Source organism: Caretta caretta, chromosome 7 (genome assembly GCF_965140235.1).
Source record: "Caretta caretta isolate rCarCar2 chromosome 7, rCarCar1.hap1, whole genome shotgun sequence".
In the NCBI taxonomy this organism is placed as follows: Eukaryota; Metazoa; Chordata; order Testudines; family Cheloniidae; genus Caretta; species Caretta caretta.
The window spans coordinates 115,447,522-115,466,445 of record NC_134212.1 but is presented as its reverse complement, the minus strand read 5'-3'; the positions used below and the strand labels follow the sequence as shown (position 1 = coordinate 115,466,445).

The 18,924-nt window shown below is 37.3% G+C and overlaps 1 protein-coding gene across 9 annotated transcripts in view; it reads left to right on the top strand.

Annotated features, from left to right (window-relative positions):
* VTI1A (vesicle transport through interaction with t-SNAREs 1A) overlaps positions 1 to 18,924 on the top strand; it is a 340,922-nt gene that overhangs the window by 320,992 nt on the left and 1,006 nt on the right. For 4 of the 9 annotated variants that reach the window (XM_048857953.2, XM_048857952.2, XM_048857951.2 and 1 more), the window contains one exon: positions 17,900 to 18,924. This exon is cut by the window's right edge and continues 1,006 nt beyond it. In XM_048857953.2, coding sequence (XP_048713910.1) covers positions 17,900 to 17,993 — 94 coding nt within the window. In that variant the 3' untranslated portion in view covers positions 17,994 to 18,924. Of the gene's footprint in view, positions 1 to 4,214; positions 4,412 to 17,899 lie in introns of those variants that run through there. The other 5 variants (XM_048857958.1, XM_048857956.1, XM_075131078.1 and 2 more) reach the window with 4 other exon arrangements.

Sequence of the window (18,924 nt, the reverse complement as noted above, 5' to 3'; positions counted from 1 at the left end):
GTTTCCATTGCAAAAATAGCAGTGGGCACACTATACTTCCAGAATAGATACCTTTCTAAAGCTTTATAAATCACACGCCAATAAAAAGTAACCTGAGGTTATTTCTTTATTAAAAATTCTCTTTATGGTTGGTGCTAAATAAAAAAGCAGGGATTAAAATAACAGGGATTAATTTATAATTCTTTTCCAAATATGTAGGTTGTATTTTGTAAGGATATAAAGTTATATATAGAATTTCTCAACGCCTAAAGTTTTCATGGCCATAGTCAGCGTGAAATGCCAACGCTTTAGCCATCCTCATGCCATGGCTGCATCTCATCGTGACAGAGGTGCATTCCCAGGTTCTTGTGCTTAACTTTGGGGTTTGTGCATTTTTTGGTTACACTGGGCAAAAAAAAATTCAAGTGTTTAAGTGATTTAGGAGCCCATGTCCCACTTTCAAAAGTGGCTTAGTTAACTAAGAGCATGAGCCTTTGGTTCCTAAGCGTAGGTCTGCTCTGTGATTTAAAAAAAAAAACTCATGGCACTGAGTCTCAGAACCCATGGACAGCTGGCTTGGGCTGAAGTGCTAAAAATAGCAGTGTAGACATTCAAGCTCAGAGACCCTCCGCCCTTGCAGGGTCTCAGAGCCCAGGGTACAAGCTGAGCTCGAAGATCTATACTGCCGGTTTATAGCCCTGCGTCCCAAGACCTGCAAACCCAAGTCAGTTGACTTGGGCCAGCCGCTGCCCTTCTGCGGGTCTTTTCTCATAGTGTAGATGTACCCTGAGAGCATGTCTGCACTTAAAATGCTGCATCCGTGCAGTATTTTAAGTGTAGACGTGCCCTTAGGCTGTGCCATTGTAGCTCTTTAATGTAGATGCTCTAAGCTGATGGGAGAGAGCTGGAGTCGACGTACCTTAGGTCGAGTTACCATGGGGTCTGCACCGCGGGGGGTCGACGGGAGAAACTCTCCTGTCGACTTACCTTATTCTTCTCATCGGGGAGTAGAATACAGGGATCTACTGGAGAGCGATCTGCAGAAGATTTGGCGGGACTTTACTTGACCCGCTAAATCGACCGCTGGTGGATCGATCTCAGAGCGTCGATCCCCGCTGTAGTGTAGACCTGCCCTTAATCTCTTAACCTTCTGTTTTGCTTTCTGTAAAATGGGGATAATACTACTCACCTCAGTGATATGAAAATGAATCCGTTAAAGTTTGTTCTAATAATTAATTAATGTGTATTTAACAGGACTTTGAAGATGAAAATTGTGAGGCATTATTATTGTTAGTCTAATTCATTTTTATTAATAGTCTTATAATTGTTGCTTCTATGTTTCTGCTTTGTCATACAAATGGCATTTATTTTTTAGCAAAATATTTGTTTTCCACTGTGTGCCTCCTGTCTAAAGTATATTGATGGAGTTAAGGCAGGTTTCTGTTTTTTAACAGAAGTGTGTCTATTTTTAGCTTTCAGATGCTGGCTGCATGTTGTGTGTGTGTATAGATAATATATATAAAAATCATGGGCAAATTGTATCTCATTAAAGATATTCGTCTCTTTCATTGGTGCTTAACTTTGTTATTGGAGGAGAATTTCTGTTTAGTGTTAATCCAGCACTGAGTCTTGTGTGCCCAAGTGGGACTCCATTCAGGAATAAGGATCCATCCATGCTCCTGAGTCTGGAGGATTGGACCCACAATCTGTAATTTCAGAGTAACAGCCGTGTTAGTCTGTATTCGCAAAAAGAAAAGGAGTACTCCCTTTCTTTTTGCGAATCTGTCATTTGTTGCCTTCAGCGTGTAGTAAATTTGCATGTATGCTAGGCATCAGCAAAGTTCCAACACAAGGGCAACTGCACTTGGCAATTTCTCATTTAAAGACTGAACTAACATTACAGTAATGTTATTAGGCCCATTTTCCTACTGGGCCCTTTCCAGTTTGGGTAATTACATTTTCAGTTTTCCCTGCAATTTACATTGGAGACAGTATCTGTTTTCACACCCTGTCCTAAAGAGAACATCGTGTTGCTGTGCACTATTCAACAGCTGCTACATCCTATCCCAGAGTAGATGAAGCAATTCCATGTGTACACTTATCAAGTCCTACTCTGGCTTTGACTATGACCCAATAGCAATCAATGGTATCCAAGTGTCATAATTTGGCTTGTAGTTGGGGTGTAATTCACATCCCTTACTTGCACTAAATAGCATTCACTTGACAGTGACAGGATTGCAGAATCAGGCCCCTAAGGATACTTGGGAATTAAAGGAATTCTATAACTGTAAGGTATTATTATGATTACTACTCTGGAGAATGCAGAGTTATTGAAGACGGCAAAATAAATTACAGAGTTAAATGTATAAGTAAACCAGGAAACAACTGATGTTTTTTGCATAGTAGTAATCTTCATAATCACTTCATTTGCAGTTATTTTATTTTAAACTTTAGGCAGAATTTTGAAGCATAACTCAGTGGAGATTTTTGCTGTAATCTATAGAGTTTAATGAAAGCTAATTGGAGGACAAATTCTAATCTAATTAAAATGTGACCGCATAAAGCAGAAAGGATAAATGAGGGGAAATGTTCTATAGGGCATAGTTTTCAAACAATGATTATTCTGAATACTAAGTCAGATGAAGCTTTTGTACATGATGATCGTGGATGTTGCCAGCAATAAAACAACCTTGAGATATTTTAAATGAAAGTTTTAATATATTTTGTTTTAAAAGTGGACACTTAAATCACAACTGTGTAAGGGCTTTAAAAAAGCGACATACACATTCGCATCTAAAAACATAACAAGTAAGTTAGCCAAAGGTATACATTCCATCTAAGTTCTCATGATCAGCAGATGCAAATGTTCGCAGTGTGCAGAAGAGTTATGAGCCCTAATGAGATTTCAATACTGAGCAAACAATAAAAATTTATGCATTGCATAGTTTTAGTGGCCTTTGGCTTCATGGATAGTGTTACACCCTTTCAACAGCTTTGGTAATATAATATCCATCTGCTTTGGAAGTAAGAAAAATTTTAGGGGTGAACTGAAATTGTGAAAAATAATTTGATTAATTACTTTGTCAGGTTCCTGCATTTCCATGGTATAATTGCCTATAGTAATCGTAACTCTTGTGCAGATACATAGGTTCTAGTTATGTTCTGACACAAGCTTTGAAAGATTCAGGTGAAAGATAGGTTTTCCAGCATTTGAGACAGACTATTTCCTGTTCTATACGTATCCAGAGCACTCCCAAACAAACCCCCTAGCAAGAACATTCCTGTCACAGTCCGGTAAACGAGAGAGTTGAAAAGCTGCACTTTCGCTATGAACTGTCATGTGTTACAATAAAAGAGGTTGAATACATACACAAAAAGAAACACACAATAGTCATTAAAATAAATGTAAGCAGTGGGGGATGGGGATACCCTAGAATCAGTGAATTAAACTGATACTGTTTGAAAATAAGCTTGACCATCTCAAACTTCAAATCCTTTTTTGGTTTAGTTTTTAATAATTCAGAACCTTCAGCTTAATGGTTTCCTGCATTACACTGTATAAATATTAAAAAGTTTGCATGGGATTAATAACAGATTCTCTGCATACGTGTCACAGCACACATCTGCAGCAAATCTGCTAGCATATTTCTTATACTAGTTTTACTTTGGGGCCATAAAGTAATTCCTGTTTTGTGAATGAGAATAAACCTATTATGCACTAGGTTAGCTACACCCAGTTTCTACTCTTCAGGGGAAAAAAGCTGCTTATTTGATATGGCATCTCAAATTTCAGTGTTCTGAAGTGAGTTTAAGCCTCTGATAGATTTGCTTGAGCAAGCTGTTGGATATTGCCTTCACTATTTCTTGATTTTACTTATCCCAGAGAGTATCGACAAACTTCTGGGCAGCAGCAAACTAAGGGAGCTTAATTATAAAGTGTAATGTTTTACTGCTAAATTCGTTAATGAGGCAACATGCAAAAACTGAAATATTTACCCATGTTTTCTCTTAAAATAGTATCAAATGTTTTTTATTCTTTTTAAAAGAAGCAGCTTTCAGTGATGCAGTTTTGCAGCTCACAAAAGCCCTTTTTCCCATCCACAAATAGCTAGCTTTCTCTTTGCCTCAAGGGAATTGTGCATAGCTCAAGTAAAGTTTAAAAAAAATAAGAGATCGTTTCCCAGTTTTAATTCAAACACGATGCATATACACTCTCTCTCTCTCTCTCTCTAAAGGAAGATCCAGAAGTGTTACACCGACCTGCCCTCTGAAAGTTCTATTGACCTGAAGTTTACTAAACAAATAAATGAGGAAAGCAACATCTGTTTCACATCCCTGGCACAAGTTCTGACCTTGAGATGTAAAGCCTGACTCAATCTTGAGGTGGTGTAACTCCACTGAGTTACTGTTGATTTACAACGGTGTAACACTGAGCAGAATCAGGCCCATAAAATGGATTTAAAACATAATGTGAGACTTTGTATGTTTATATTCTTTAAAAGATATAGGACCTGATCCAAAGCCCATTGACTTCAGTGGCCTATGGATCAAACCCTCAGCCTCCATAAGCTATTTAATTTTTTTCTTATTGGTATACATGCTTTTCTTTTTCTTGGAGTATTATTTTTCATAAAGTTAAATTTCTGTCCAATAGGTTTTTGTTGTGTATGACAGCTTTCATAGAAACTGGCTCTAAAACAATGTTTTGCAATTAAACCATGCATTTAGATCTACTGATGAAAAGTGCTATACAAGAGCTAGGTAGTATTATTAATTATTATTTATGAAGTGAAATATAATAGCAAAGAGAGAGAGAAACTAAAAGGGAGAAAAGATGTTGTTAGGTTGTGATTTGAAAAGAGTCAAGGAAGTAGTAAGCTACAGGAAGGCTTTTCCAAAAGGCAGGAGCTGCACAGAAGAAGACTCTTGCACCCCAAAGTGACATGTTTGTGTGAAGTGGCTTTAAAAAGGCAGTTCTATCCATTTGTGATTTTTTTCATCTCTGTTAGTGAGACACAAAATTGGGCCATTTCATCCCTGGCATAACTGCACTTACTTCAATGGAGTTACATTAGATTTAATTATATGTTTATTTCTGATATTTTATTCAACCACTAGATGTCTCTGTATGCTATATATAGTTCCAGAGAGGATGAAGCCCCTGGTAAACAAGGGAGACAAAACTGGAACTTAAACTGTGTGGAAATCTATTTCTTTTGTGTCTGTAGTTGTAACTGTGTTCTTTAATAAGCATCTGTTGTTTAAAGAGAACTCTGATTCGATACATTGTCATATCAGAGAAAAACCTACAGAGATTGAATGTTCCTGATTTAAAAAAAAAAAAAAAGCCCATTTGTTTCTCTACAGCTGTTTAAGACAGACTGTGATTTCATATGTCATGAAACTAGAGCCAAAATATATTCATCGTTGCTAGGTGGGTACATCAGGCAGTCATTGGAATTTGAAATGGGCACCTCTTTCATTGTTTTCAGCATAGAAGTAATGCATACAATATAATATCACGACAAGTGATTTTTTCAATTAAGTGACTGTTGACGATTTAGTGTTTAATTCTCTCCTTCATAACCCAGCGCGCAGCGCTGTCTGTCTAAGAAAGCCAGCAGCTGTACATGAACAAGTACAATAACGGATTTACCAGCACTGTAAAAAACTGGGTATCAGATGTCAAGTTGAGTGGATTTTTTTTTTTTTAAACAATCAGCTGAGGAGTGGGCCTGGGTGCAGAAATCTATTTCATGATTCTGTTTATCAGTCAGTCCTCTGACGGACCGAGGGAGCTGCACCTGTGACCAGTTTTTTGTAGAGCTCTCTGAAGAAAAATGCAAAAGTAATCAGCACATGTTTGCCTTTCATTTATCTCTGTCATCTGGGAATAAGATACAGATAGTATCAGGAGCAATGAAAGGTACATTCTGATATTATTTTCAGTTTTTTGTCTAGACAGAGAGGAGCAACCACTTGTATCTCTGGAACACATACCAAAATAAAAAAAAAAAAAAAAAGCCTACATTCTAGGCTGAAGGCCAGAGGGGGTAGTAAGCTGTCTATATTTAAAAAAAAGAAAAAAAAAAGTTAAAAACCACCAGCTACTCATCAGGTGATTGGAGACTGTGGTTGTAAAAATGTGCTGCAGGCAGAAGTTCTGAAAAATCCCAGAAAGTGTTGAAAACATCTCTAAACAAGGTATTTTTCTCCTGCACCTTTCTTGCTAAAGGTCCCAATAGCTGCCAAGAAAAGGAGTGAGAATGTTAGCTGCCAAATAAAAAATTTATGACCGTGTTTGGCAAAGGACTGTATTGCTGCTTGTTTTATACATTTCCACAAGACTCTTGTGGGGCTGTTGGGCACATACAACTCGCTGATCACTGTGCTTTATCTGTGCTGTAATAAAGAAAAATCAACTCAAATGAAGTAGAATTAAACAATATGACTTTTTTTCATTGAATAACCCCCTATAAATGTTTACTATGGCAAGAATATCATTTAATATAATACAACATTCCCCATAGAAAAATGTTTTTTAAAACCTTTATCTGACCATTACTTGTTAATTGAGTAATTTTCTTAGTAAAAATATGTGAATCTTTCAGTTAAAAATGTATTGCTTTTGCAATTGTGCTTGTTATACATTGGAGTCTGGGCCAATAAACTGCCTGTTAAACTATAAAGGGGCCCATTCACTAAAGCTTGTGAATGCCATTTATGTTTGAAAAACAAGGAAAAGAATATGCTGGAATTTCATTGCTCACTAATATCAATTAGGGTTTTGGACTGTGTCATTAAATTAAAGTTGTGGGAGAAAAATATTTCAGTGTATTCAGTGGAAAAAATATTTTTAATTAGGGCTGTCAAGCAATTAAAAAAATGAATCTCGATTAACCGCGCGATTAAAAAAATTAATCGCAATTAATTGCGCTGTTAAACAATAATAGAATACTGTACCATTTATTTAAATATTTTTGGGTGTTTTCTACATTTTCAAATATATTGATTTCATTTACAACACAGTATACAAAGTGCACAGTGCTGACTCCATATTTATTTTTTATTTAAAATATTTGCACTGTAAAAAACAAAATAGTATTTTCAATTCACCTAATACGAGTACTGTGGTGCAATCTCTTTATCATGAAAGTTGAACTTACAAATGTAGAATTATGTACAAAAAAAATAACTGCATTCAAAAACAAAACAATATAAAACTTTAGAGCCTACAAGTCCATTCAGTCCTACTTCTTGTTCAGCCAATCGCTCAGACAAACAAGTTTGGTTACAATTTGCAGGAGATAATACTGCCCATTTCTTGTTTACAATGTCACCTCAAAGTGAGAACAGGCATTCGCATGGCACTGTTGTAGCCAACATTGCAAGATATTTATGTGCCAGATGCTGTAAAGATTCCTATGTCCTTTCATGCTTCAGCCATCATTCCAGAGGACATGTGTCCATGCTGATGATGGGTTCTGTTCGACAAAAAGCCAAAGCAGAGTGGATCTATATATGTCCATTTTCATTATCTGAGTCAGATGCCACCAGCAGAAGGTTGATTTTCTTTTTAGGTGGTTTGGGTTCTGTAGTTTCTGCATTGGAGTGTTACTCTTTTAAGACTTCCGAAAGCATGCTCCACACCTTGTCCCTCTCAGGTTTTGAATGGCACTTCAGATTCTTAAACCTTGGGTCGAGTGCTTTAGCTATTTTTAGAAATCTCACATGGGTACTTTCTTTGCATTTTGTCAAATCTGCGGTGAAAGTGTTCTTTAAAAGAACATGTGCTGGGTCATCATCTGAGACTGCTATAACATGAAATATATGAGAGAATGCAGGTAAAACAGAGCAGGAGACATACAATTCTCCCCCAAGGAGTTCAGTCACAAATTTAACTAACACATTATTTTTTAATGAGCATCATCAGCATGGAAGCATGTCCTTTGGAATGGTGGCCAAAGCATGAAGGGACATATGAATGTTTAGCATATTTGGCACATAAATACCTTGCTACAGAAGTGCCATGTGAATGCCTATTCTGACTTTCAGGTGACATTGTAAATAACAAACAGACAGCAGTATCTCCTGTAAATGTAAACAAACTTGTTTGTCTTAGCGATTGGCTGAACAAGAAGTAGGACTGAGTGGACTTGTAGGCTCTGAAGTTTTACATTTGGTTTGTTTTTGAGTGCAGTTATGTAACCAAAAAAAATCTAAATTTGTAAGTTACACTTTCACGATAAAGAGACTTCACTACAGCACTTATATGAGGTGAATTGAAAAATAGTATTTCTTTTGTTTATCATTTTTACAGTGCAAATGTTTGTAATAAAAATAATAATATAAAGTGAGCACTGTGCACTTTGTATTCTGTGTTGTAATAGAAATCAATATATTTGAAAATGTAGAAAAACATCCACAAATATTTAACAAATTTCAATTGGTATTCTATTAACAGTGCGATTAATCATGATTAATTTTTTTAAGTGCGATTAATTTTTTTGTTAATCGCATGAGTTAACTGCGATTAATTGACAGCACTATTTTTAATACGTTAGCACATTGACAGTAATATTAAGTTGGCTGATGGTGAAGTAAAACCCTTAAAAAGTACTTTGCCTGTATGAAGAAACAAAATTATCTGTCCCTGTCTTTTCAAAACAGTTATCAGATTATGCTCCCAACTGATAATTAGTGCTGCTTAACACAGATCTTGTCATTCTGTTGTCTCAAAACTATAGATTGTTTATGCTTTCTCATTACCATGTATTTATGGAGGCATGAGGCTTGGAACACAAGGACTGCTCTTTTCATGTGCCCCATAGGTGGCAGTATACCTCAGGGGCGGGGCCAAGATCTCTCCTACCGCCCATGCAGGTCGAGTAGGCTGCCTCCTTTGAATGGATTGGGCAGTGGTAACCCTGCCTTTGGTGCTCCTTGAGCTCCCCCTGGGGCAGCACAGTTCCATACCACACTAACACAGACCCATGTCTTCAAGGCACAGTTGAACCCCATACCATAGCAATTATTCAATAGCAGCCAACAGTACTACAAATGCTATGTGCCTATATGTTTATATACTTCATGGTGTTTGATGTAAAGTACTAAAGACAGCCCAACATTAAGAGGATTATTTCAGACAGCATTAGGAGTTAATTTACAGAAGATTAGCTCTAAATCAGGCAGATATCATAAGCAAATTATCATCCATATGAGAGATGCAGAGTCAAAATGTGTGGTAAGGAATGGGGTTAGCATCTCCTAGAACACTGAGCAGTCTGGTAGATTCTTTGTTAGTTTCCTTTCTTAAGGTGTTACATTATTTCTCTATACACACTCCTTATTGATGTTGTTTATTGGCAATGTAACAGTTTAACTCCATGTACCTCTCATCTGATTAATATTATATACTTCGTGCTGTCCTTCCATTGAGTAGTGTTTTGTTTGACCCTACAAATGATATCTCCATGGTGTGTGATCGTTCTAAATCGGTAGTATACATCTTGACTTCAGTATGACATACTTAATCCTTTATTTTTTTTCTGTTAAAGTGAGTTACATTTTAATGCCAAACTCATAAAAATGGAATGAATAAAATGGCAGATATTAGAATTGAGATTACAACTGCTTAAAAAATTGCTTCCGTAACGTTTAAGCTTATACATTTCAAATTTGTTTTTTATCCGCAGCAGGGATGGTTATTTTGTACTCACAAGCAAATTCTGTCCTTCAGACTGCAGTCCAGCAGGCATGAACAACAAACCAATCCCAATCTGCTCACCCAGTTTCCAAAACACTTGAAAATTAGTTGAAGAGATTGTAAAATGGACTGGACCACATGCCTAAATCTTTTTGAGATTCTGAAAGTTTTGAAGTTTCAGGAGTGGGTTGCTCTAACTTCTGAAATGTGTGTGTTTTACTCTCTGAAAGGCATTCAACTGATTAGTCTTCAGTGTGACTCTGAACATATTTTTTTAATGGGGAAGGAAGTCTGGACAGAGTTCTGCATTTTATTCCTTTCCTGATGGACCAAATACCTTTAGGCAGGGTTGGCCTGAGGTCATAAATGCCTCCCTGTGAACAATGAAAAAGGAACCTTCACACCCTCCACAAGATCATAAAAACTATGGAAAAGCCCAGTTTCCATTTAGGGGTCCCTCTGGTTGCAAGATCTGCAGGTGCTCTTGAACTTTGACTTCATCTGCTGTGGTTTCATGAAGTGCATGGGCACCTGGTATGGTTATTAAACTGAGGTGTCTGAGATCATAACAAAGTAGAGGCTTTTCTACTCCCCTAATAGAAATGCTGTAACATGCTGAAAAGAAAACACTCTAATAGTGGTGAGTATCTCCTGTCAACTAATTTGATAGTTCTCTATCAGGTAAACCATTTGTGAATACATCGATCCTTTTTATTTTTCACTGTTCTGTCTTAGCTATTCCCAGGATTTCTCTGAAACAGTTGAGCAAAAATTGATTTTTATTTGTTCCACTGGCCTTGTGGAAAATTAGCTTATGAACTGGTTTTTATAGGGAGACTCAAAGCACAGCACAGGTTGAAAAATAAGCCTATAGCAGTCAGAATCGTTGTCTGAAATGTCTTCAGACTGGAAGGCTGAATTTATTGCACAAAACAAGTCCTAGCAATGTGGAGGTGCGCAGTCCTGCTCATTATCACTGGAAAAGGGGAAACCAAAAAGCACAGTAAAAAATTAAATTTTAATAATGCTAGTGATATTTTCTAAATCCTTTCTGACAGAAAGATTCTCATTATTTTTATCTGTCTCAGAGTAGGCTCTTTTAATGCCATCTCACAAATGGCCTTAGCCATGATTGTTTTCTTTTCTTTTAAAGCATTTGGGGGAAAAAAATGAATATATGCTTTTCTATCATTCAAGAAGTGCCATGAAGTGGTAACATTTTGGATAGCACATTTTCAGGAACAATTGCTGAGATGCCTTCAGGTTTTTACAAAAGAGGTCAACATTATTAAGACAATTGTAGTCAACTTCCCATATGAAAAGACACCCAGTCAAATGTAGTGTGAAAAGGGGGAAATACTATAAACTAAGTAATGCCCAATCTCCAATTTAATCACATCTAAAAGCTATAGATTAAAATTGAATCAAGTCAAAGGATATTACATATTTTCTTGCTTGCTTCCTTCCACTTAATATATATTTCTAGACTAATCTTAATTGTTCTCAACTCTGGTATAGTACAAGTTTTCTTTTTTAAAACATGTATTTTCATTTTCTTGAATATGCATGGAATGTAAATGAAACCACACTTATAACAATAACCAGTACACAATCATATATGTTCTTGTCAGGCTTTTTAGCTGCATACAAGCTCCTGCTAGAGTAACAATTGCTTTATTTGTAAGTAGAAAAGGAGTACTTGTGGCACCTTAGAGACTAACCAATGTGTTTTTGTTCATTAACTGTTTGGAAACCAGGATTATATATACCCAGCAGTCTAGAAAACACCACTGTTTTAAAGGCATATCCATCCATCCATCCATCTTAGAGCTATTTCTAAGGTTCCTATCAAGATACCATCTAAGAAACATGGTAGTGTAGCTTGCAGGTACACTTTTGACATACTCTTGTTGGCACTTTGCCATACTGGCTTAAGAAAAAAAAAGTGTGAGACTAAAGGATATACACTTTTAAATGGAGGGGTGCACTCAACATTTTTAATAGCGTGGCCTTACAGTCAGTTACTCAAAACCCGTCTTCCTGAGAAACTTTTTCAGAGTCACGTCTCCCACAGATTCTCTTGCATTAGTCCTTACTGCTCGCCGAGGCAGTGCCGGCTCCAACCAGGCTCTAACAATCATACCTCCGAGGAACTGGTTCCATGGCTTTTTCTCCCCGACACCAACTGGTGTGTGACCTTAATGCATTGCTGTTGAGCAGCACAAGAGAGGAGTGCCTTCTTTCATTTGAGTTAATTTGATTTCATTTGCATCATGGCCTGGAATTTTTCAAAGTCAGTTTCCTTGGATTTAACATGTCTTTGTTGATGGTAGTTTTGTATTCTGAATTTTTAATCTGTGAAAGGTGATAAAGATGACCCAAACAAGGGGTTACGGGGAAGAGATTAATGGGATGCTGATCCTTTCACCTCCAGGTTGCCATGTTGCATAGAGTCTTCTCTAGCAGTGGCCAGAAGAGAAGTTGTTCCCTTCTGAGCACTGTATGGTCTGTGTAAAATGAGTTGTTCTCACTTCAGTTCCAGATGACCCTGGCCCAGAAACCCCCACTACCACTGCCATCCTGTTGACATAAACAGGCTATTTTGTTAATGATCTCAGCATGGAGTGAATGGACATGGAAACAATAGGGTTGAGGCACATTGGTGGAGCAGTGCGAAGAAGCAATGCTCTGTCTCAGCCAGTCGGTACATGTTGAACAGAGGAAGAGTATTCTCTATTCCAAAGGTTTATCAATCTGACACCTTTAACTTTTGCATGTTTTCAAAAACAGATGCATAAATGAAATCTCCTTCACTAACAGGAAAACTAGGGCTGTCCTAACTGCTTCCTTCATATCTGAGAGACAAGGTGGGTGAAGTAATATCTTGTATTGGACCGACTTGTTTTGGTGAAAGAAGAAGCTTTTAGACTACACGGAGCTCTTCAGGTCTTTGTAGTTGGCCCTTTGGCCTTTATATCTTCATTTATGCCACTCCATGTGCTCGAACTCACGTATCGAGCAACTGCCCTTTCTTCAAGTCACTCCCAATGTCTGTCTTCCCCAAGGCCATTCAGCAAAGCTCTCTTCTGGATATGTCCACTGAGTTTGCATGGTGACCCGGCATATTATCTGTGATTGCCCATGTCTGAATTATATTGTAAGGTCCTCGGGACAAAGATATTTATCTGCTGTACCAGGCAGTATCCCAGCAGTCAATGAATATTGGGTACTTAAAGTCTTACTGTCTGATTTGCATGCCCCAATGTTTGCATGTAGGAAGCATAGCTATTGGTCACCTTTAATTAGGTACCCAAAAACTTAATGGCAAAGTAGTCAACGTAGCCATATAAAATGTGTTCCAATATATGAAGAGGGGATCCTTCCATCCAGAAAACATATCGGATGCACTTCAAGTTAAATCTTTAAATGCATGAATTATCATGAAATGCTGTGAGACAGGGCATAATTATATGCCCTGAGTTTGTCATCAGTCTATCTGTGTTCTTGAGGATACTGGTTTTTAAGGCTTTTCTTTCAAGATACAGCCCTGTGTTGTAATGAATGTGTGCTAGCTGATCCCCAAAGCTGTTTATATATATATATTTTTTTTTAACTTGTAGCAGTGTCAGAGATGAACTTCTGCTGGAACTTTTTTGCGGTGTTTGTTTTGTAGTCTTCATTATTTCAGGTTAGGCACACACAATTCTTTATGTATCCAGAGTCTGCACTCGCTCGTTTGTGTTCCATATTTTGTAATCCGTTACCCATGATTGCTAATTTTCATGACAATTGTTATTGTACCATCAGTGCTTAGTGGCAAGGCATCATTATTCAGTGCTGGTCAATCAGGCAGTAAGGCATGTGGAAGACATCAGGCTGAACCCATATAGATTTCATGCACTCCCCTGCTAATGAATCCCGTTTTATAAAAAGGTTTAAACACAGTTGGCATCCTTCATGTAAGGTTTGCAATAGCTTATTTTGGAGCTGCTTTGTGTTTATACAGAGCGGATCTAAATATGTCACAGAGTTAGAGCTATTGTGTGTGTGTTTGTGTAGCTATACAGAAGAGAGAATTTTTTTAAATGTATAAAGCAATACAATTTGTGTCATGGTGGGACCATGGTGTACTGATGTGCAGAAGGCGGCAGTGTTTGGAAATGGATGGTAGGGCTTGTTCGCCAGACCAGCGGATATTGGGTGCATCTCAGAGGTGATCCTCTCGACCTCTAGGATGGAAAGCTGACTATGTCGTTCATCAACTCACAGAACAAAGTTGGCATTGGCTCCAAAGGGAACCTCTAGGAGGCTTTTTGCTCAGAGGTTAGGCGTTGTGACCAAACACAGGGGAAAGGTCAGGCCTTTCAAAACAGAGGAGTGGGAAACTTGGCAGAAGTGGGCGCACTGTAAGTGTAAATATTTTAGCTTGGTTTGTTCAGCATGAGGTTCCTACCTTCCTGTAAACATCCCCCAGCAATTTACTGTCCCATTAAACTGTAGCTGATAATTTCTCTGTCATTTCAAACCCAAATGTTTGGAACTGGTCCCACTTCCACTTGATGGGACGTTTGTTGAACAAAAAGTAGAATCATTGCACGTACCACGTGTTCTTATAGTTTCAAATATGAATGAAACCACAGAAGTTAGCTCTTAACTCACTCAAATATGCAGATCTATAGCAATGAATTCAGCCCATGAGCTACATCAAGTAAATGGTTAATTCATCGAGTATAACAGCACTGTGATTCATAATGTAAACTTGAGGAATCCTTGATGTTTCAATCACACATTCCTCTTAATTTGGCCATGCATTCTTTTAAAACTACAGTGCGCTTACTTAATAAAATGCAGCATGCAAATGCACAAGTTTTTGCCTTCAGGCATTTTAGGCATGGATGTTTCAGTGGGTGTCTTCTTTCAAGTGTATATTCTTTCTTAAATTATTTACCCTGTAAACATGCTTTGCATTTTCAAAGGCGGCTCTGGGCTCCTCATTCAGTAGATTTAGTTGCGTGTAAGGTAATAGAGATAAAAGTTAGCATATCAATTTTGCCATGCTAATTTATTAGCCTTTTGGCTTTTTGGCAGCAGATGTTGAGCCCCATTTTTCCCCCTTTGGTAGTATTGTTCCCTCCCCCACCTTAAATTCCTTGCTGTGTTGCCTACAGCAATACCCACTGGCAGTGTCTGGCTGTGACAGTACAGTAGGCTCCTCTACAGATGGGTCCTGCCAATGCCAACCATTGTTCTACCACTGTGAGCTGGCATGACTACGTGGTATCACTCAAACCCCCCTTTCCACTTGATTTTTTCTTTACTCTGAAGGACTGCCCTTGCTTATTGACTCTGAAACGTGCTGATGCCCAGACGTTGTGTTCTCAGTCTGAGCCACAGTGACCGGATCCAGACTTCAGCATGTTCCCTGTTCTCTAACCCCTCCACAATGTTGTCCTGTTGCTGCAACACCTCTTCATCCATTTTCTGTGCAGCCCTGTCCTCCTGGTACTCTGCATTTGGTTGAATTTTGTTTGTGCATTTGAAAGTAAAACAGTCGAACCCAGCATTTAAAAAAATATATATAAAATGACTCTTTAACTGTAGACTTGGCTAGTAAAACTATATAATGCTTCAGTGGAGGAGTCTTTTGATAACATCCATCCTATTTGATGATTAAATTGTTCCTCTTAACTTTTTTTTTTTTTTTTGCTGCACTGAGCAGAGTAATTCAGATTCCTAAAAATTGAACTTTGATATGTATTTCCTAGACTCACACTTAAACTGAACCTTTAATTATCAGATAGATACAGGTGGCTGCATGTATAGCTCAGTGTCCTTGTGAGGAGGATTTTAGAGACACGGGTTCAGATTAAGTAATCTTGCAATCAGGTGTGCAGCTGGAGAATCAGAAATAAGACTTTGGGAAGGATCATTTTATTTATTTATTTATCTCAGCCTGAAATGATGAAACAAAATTAATTAGGCCAGATACAAGTAGATGATTTAAGCATTCAGTATGTTATGTATGCATTTGCTTAACTATGCGTTAGATTAAGCAAGTTTCACCCACAGTTAATCCTTTGTAAATTAGCATTATGGATGCCTTGGAGCCCTCATCCCACAAATAAAATGGTTGTCAACCCAGCTGTACTGTATATTACTTAAGGCAGAATTTTTTAAGAGTTTTCATGCTTTTAATCTATTTCACTGCTGAGTTTCAATTTTGCTGAGTTTCTTTTCAGGACTGATGAGGGTGACTGAGTAAATACATATTCTGGTTTTCATGCATCCACTTGGGCAAATCGTTTGTTATCAGGTGTTTTGGAGAGAATGTCACACCGCCATAAAGGGAAGCTGTGCGTTCAGGTGTTACATTGAACTGCAAACCAAGGAGAACCTTAATTAGCTTTATTTTGTTAGACTGTTACATGTTTTTTTAAGAGTGAGAATCCCCCCTCTCCCCTGCCCCACTATCCCTTTGGCAGAGTAAATATTGCCTGTTAAGTTTGAATTAGCTGTCATTGCAAAAGAATTAATGCTGTGTTTGAGCCTTTCTAGTGAGGAAGGGAAAAATAAACAAGACAGATCTTCGTTCAGCTTTAAGTGATAAATGAGGACAAAGCAGGCCATTCATCTCCTGCTAGGAAAGTGGACACAAGCAGTAAAGCAGTTTTGCGGAAGATGTGTCAGCAAATGTGATCATTTTGTAACCTGTCAGGAGGATAGAGAGCTAGTCCTTTTAGAGTGTCACAGGGGAGTGTGTTTGTCTGATGTGACAGTTTTCATCCATCCATTTGCTTTTTTTTTTTTTAAAGTGGGGGTGAGTAAGGAGGGAGCTGAAGTTGATTAAACTTGCATCCTTATATATTTATACATTTCAGTACATACTCTATGTATATCCACTCAGGCTCAAACAAAAACCATTTAGCAAGGAAAACTCCCCTCTACTCTCTGGACTCTCCTCTTACCTATCACATTTTTACTTTAACAAACTGCATTGCCACCCCCTTTGAAATTTGGGCACCAGAGTGAGTTTAACATATCGCAAAGCATGCTGTACCTCTTCTTAGTGCATGTTTCTTCTTTGGCTGGCTGGACATTTATTTTCCTTTTGCAGTTGTTGACCCAGCAAAAGAAACCAAAATTAACAGGGTGGTTGGGGTTTTTCCTCCTTCACTATTTATAGCCCATTCAGATGATGTGTTACATCCAAGTATGTTTTGCAAAAGTTCCTGCTGTGTGAGGGGCTTCTGGAAATATTGTGCTTCCGTAGAAAGGGGAAACAATATTGTGAAATATTTAAAATCCAAGCCTTATGCCAGATGGATCCAAATTATAGTCTCCATTGTTAAATTTACAAATATATGTATATTTGTGTGTATTATATATATATAAAATTGAGCACTTAATTTCAAGTAGAATCTAAAATGATGCAATTTCTGTTTTTACAAGAGGGGTTGTTCCCAACAAATGTTTGAATGATATTAGGTGTTTGTTCTTCTGGCATCTTTTTTATTATTACTGATTTCCATCTTTTTACTACACGGTAAATGTAACATTTGCCTATTACCGTAAGTGAATGTATGCTACAGAGACAGATGAGGCTTTTATAACATAAGCTTCACAGTTTGACACTTGCTTCTTTATATCATCCTTTTCTTCAAAACTATCTTTTATTCTTCTCCCTTGGTATTTTGGTACAAATAAGTACCTCACTGACATATGTTTCCTTGGAATCTTGTACCTTAATGGCAAAATCCCCTGAAAATAAGCAAATTGTTCAGGAAACGAGAGAGAGAGAGAGAGAGAGAGAGAGAGAGAAACATCGCAAAGGTTACATATTGGTTTAAGAGTCATTAGTGTATTTTTTATTACAGACCACCCTGCCCTGCTTGGATTATATCACGATTTATTATTTAATTGTTTAAACAAGTTAAAAGTGAATTGTAACATGCTGTGTGATCAAATTATTAATTTGTTTAGATTAAGAACTGGTTCTAACAGCTGCATCAGGAAATACTTAGAAACATTAGAACTTGAGAGGGAAAAATAAAAGCATTCCAGAATATGCAGTAGTCTTTATAGGTGCTTCGCTGAAGTTGTGGGCAAATGTTTTATCTCCAAGATACGTGATTGAGGTAGGTCCACCTTTTTATTGTTTTACAAATATTCTTTCGTTTTACTGTATTTTTTCTTTTTCTTTTCTGTTTTTTTCAGGATCATCCAAAACCGGATTTTGATAGTTATCTTGGCAATCATCATCTTCTTCACCATCCTGATGGCTATTTATTTTTCTGTCAAGAGACACTGATATCTTGGTTCTTCACTAAACAGCAACAAACTGCTTGTTCTGAGTAATTAAGACAAAGTGGTCACATGAATCACTCTCGCACTGACAGAATCTCCCTGTCTTTGCCGCTGTTCAACTCAGGTGCAAGTAGTGTAAAAATATCTTGTATTATTGATTGCATGTGGATTCATTTTTTCCCTTGTTTTTTTCCTTAAAATGAATGTTTTTGGAATCTTCGTATATGGGTTTTAATATAAAAATCATAACTAAGCAGAATTAATGTGTGTCAAATTTCACACCAGGTGATTCATTTGTAAGTTGCAAGAGTTTGGGGCCGGGGGAAGTGTCTCCGCACTTTTCTTTTCTTGTCTTGTGTTGGGTATATAAATATCTAGCAGTATCTGATCTTCTGTGACATCAAAGAATATGAGTAAAGCAGAAACCAAATGATGTAGAAAGTGAAGCTGTCCCATGTGAGCCATTCCTGTTCATAAGTGTCCATAATAAATGTTAAGTAGTTAATTTTAAAAAAGACATCACCTCATGTCAGAGGGTGTTTAATACCTGATGTGAACCTACTACTATATCTGACACAATTTTGCACATCAACTTTCTTTACTATTAGAAACATTTCCATTTGCACCAAGACCCAACTATGATATGTGCATTACTTGCCCAATGTTTAATAGTGACCATGGCTCATAGTATTGAATCAGCTTTGCATTGTTCCAATGCTAAGATATATTCTGGTAAAAAAACAACCAGTAGTCTATTTTAAAGATGTGTAAAAATACTTATCTGTTATTTTCCAGCTGCAAAGAGAACCTAGATCAATATTTCAGTAACAAATACAATAGGATTACATTAAATGCAAACAGAATTAAGGATTTTAAGTATGGGTATGAAAATGAGTTCATGTGCAGAAAACAGTTTTAATGAATTGAATTCAAAC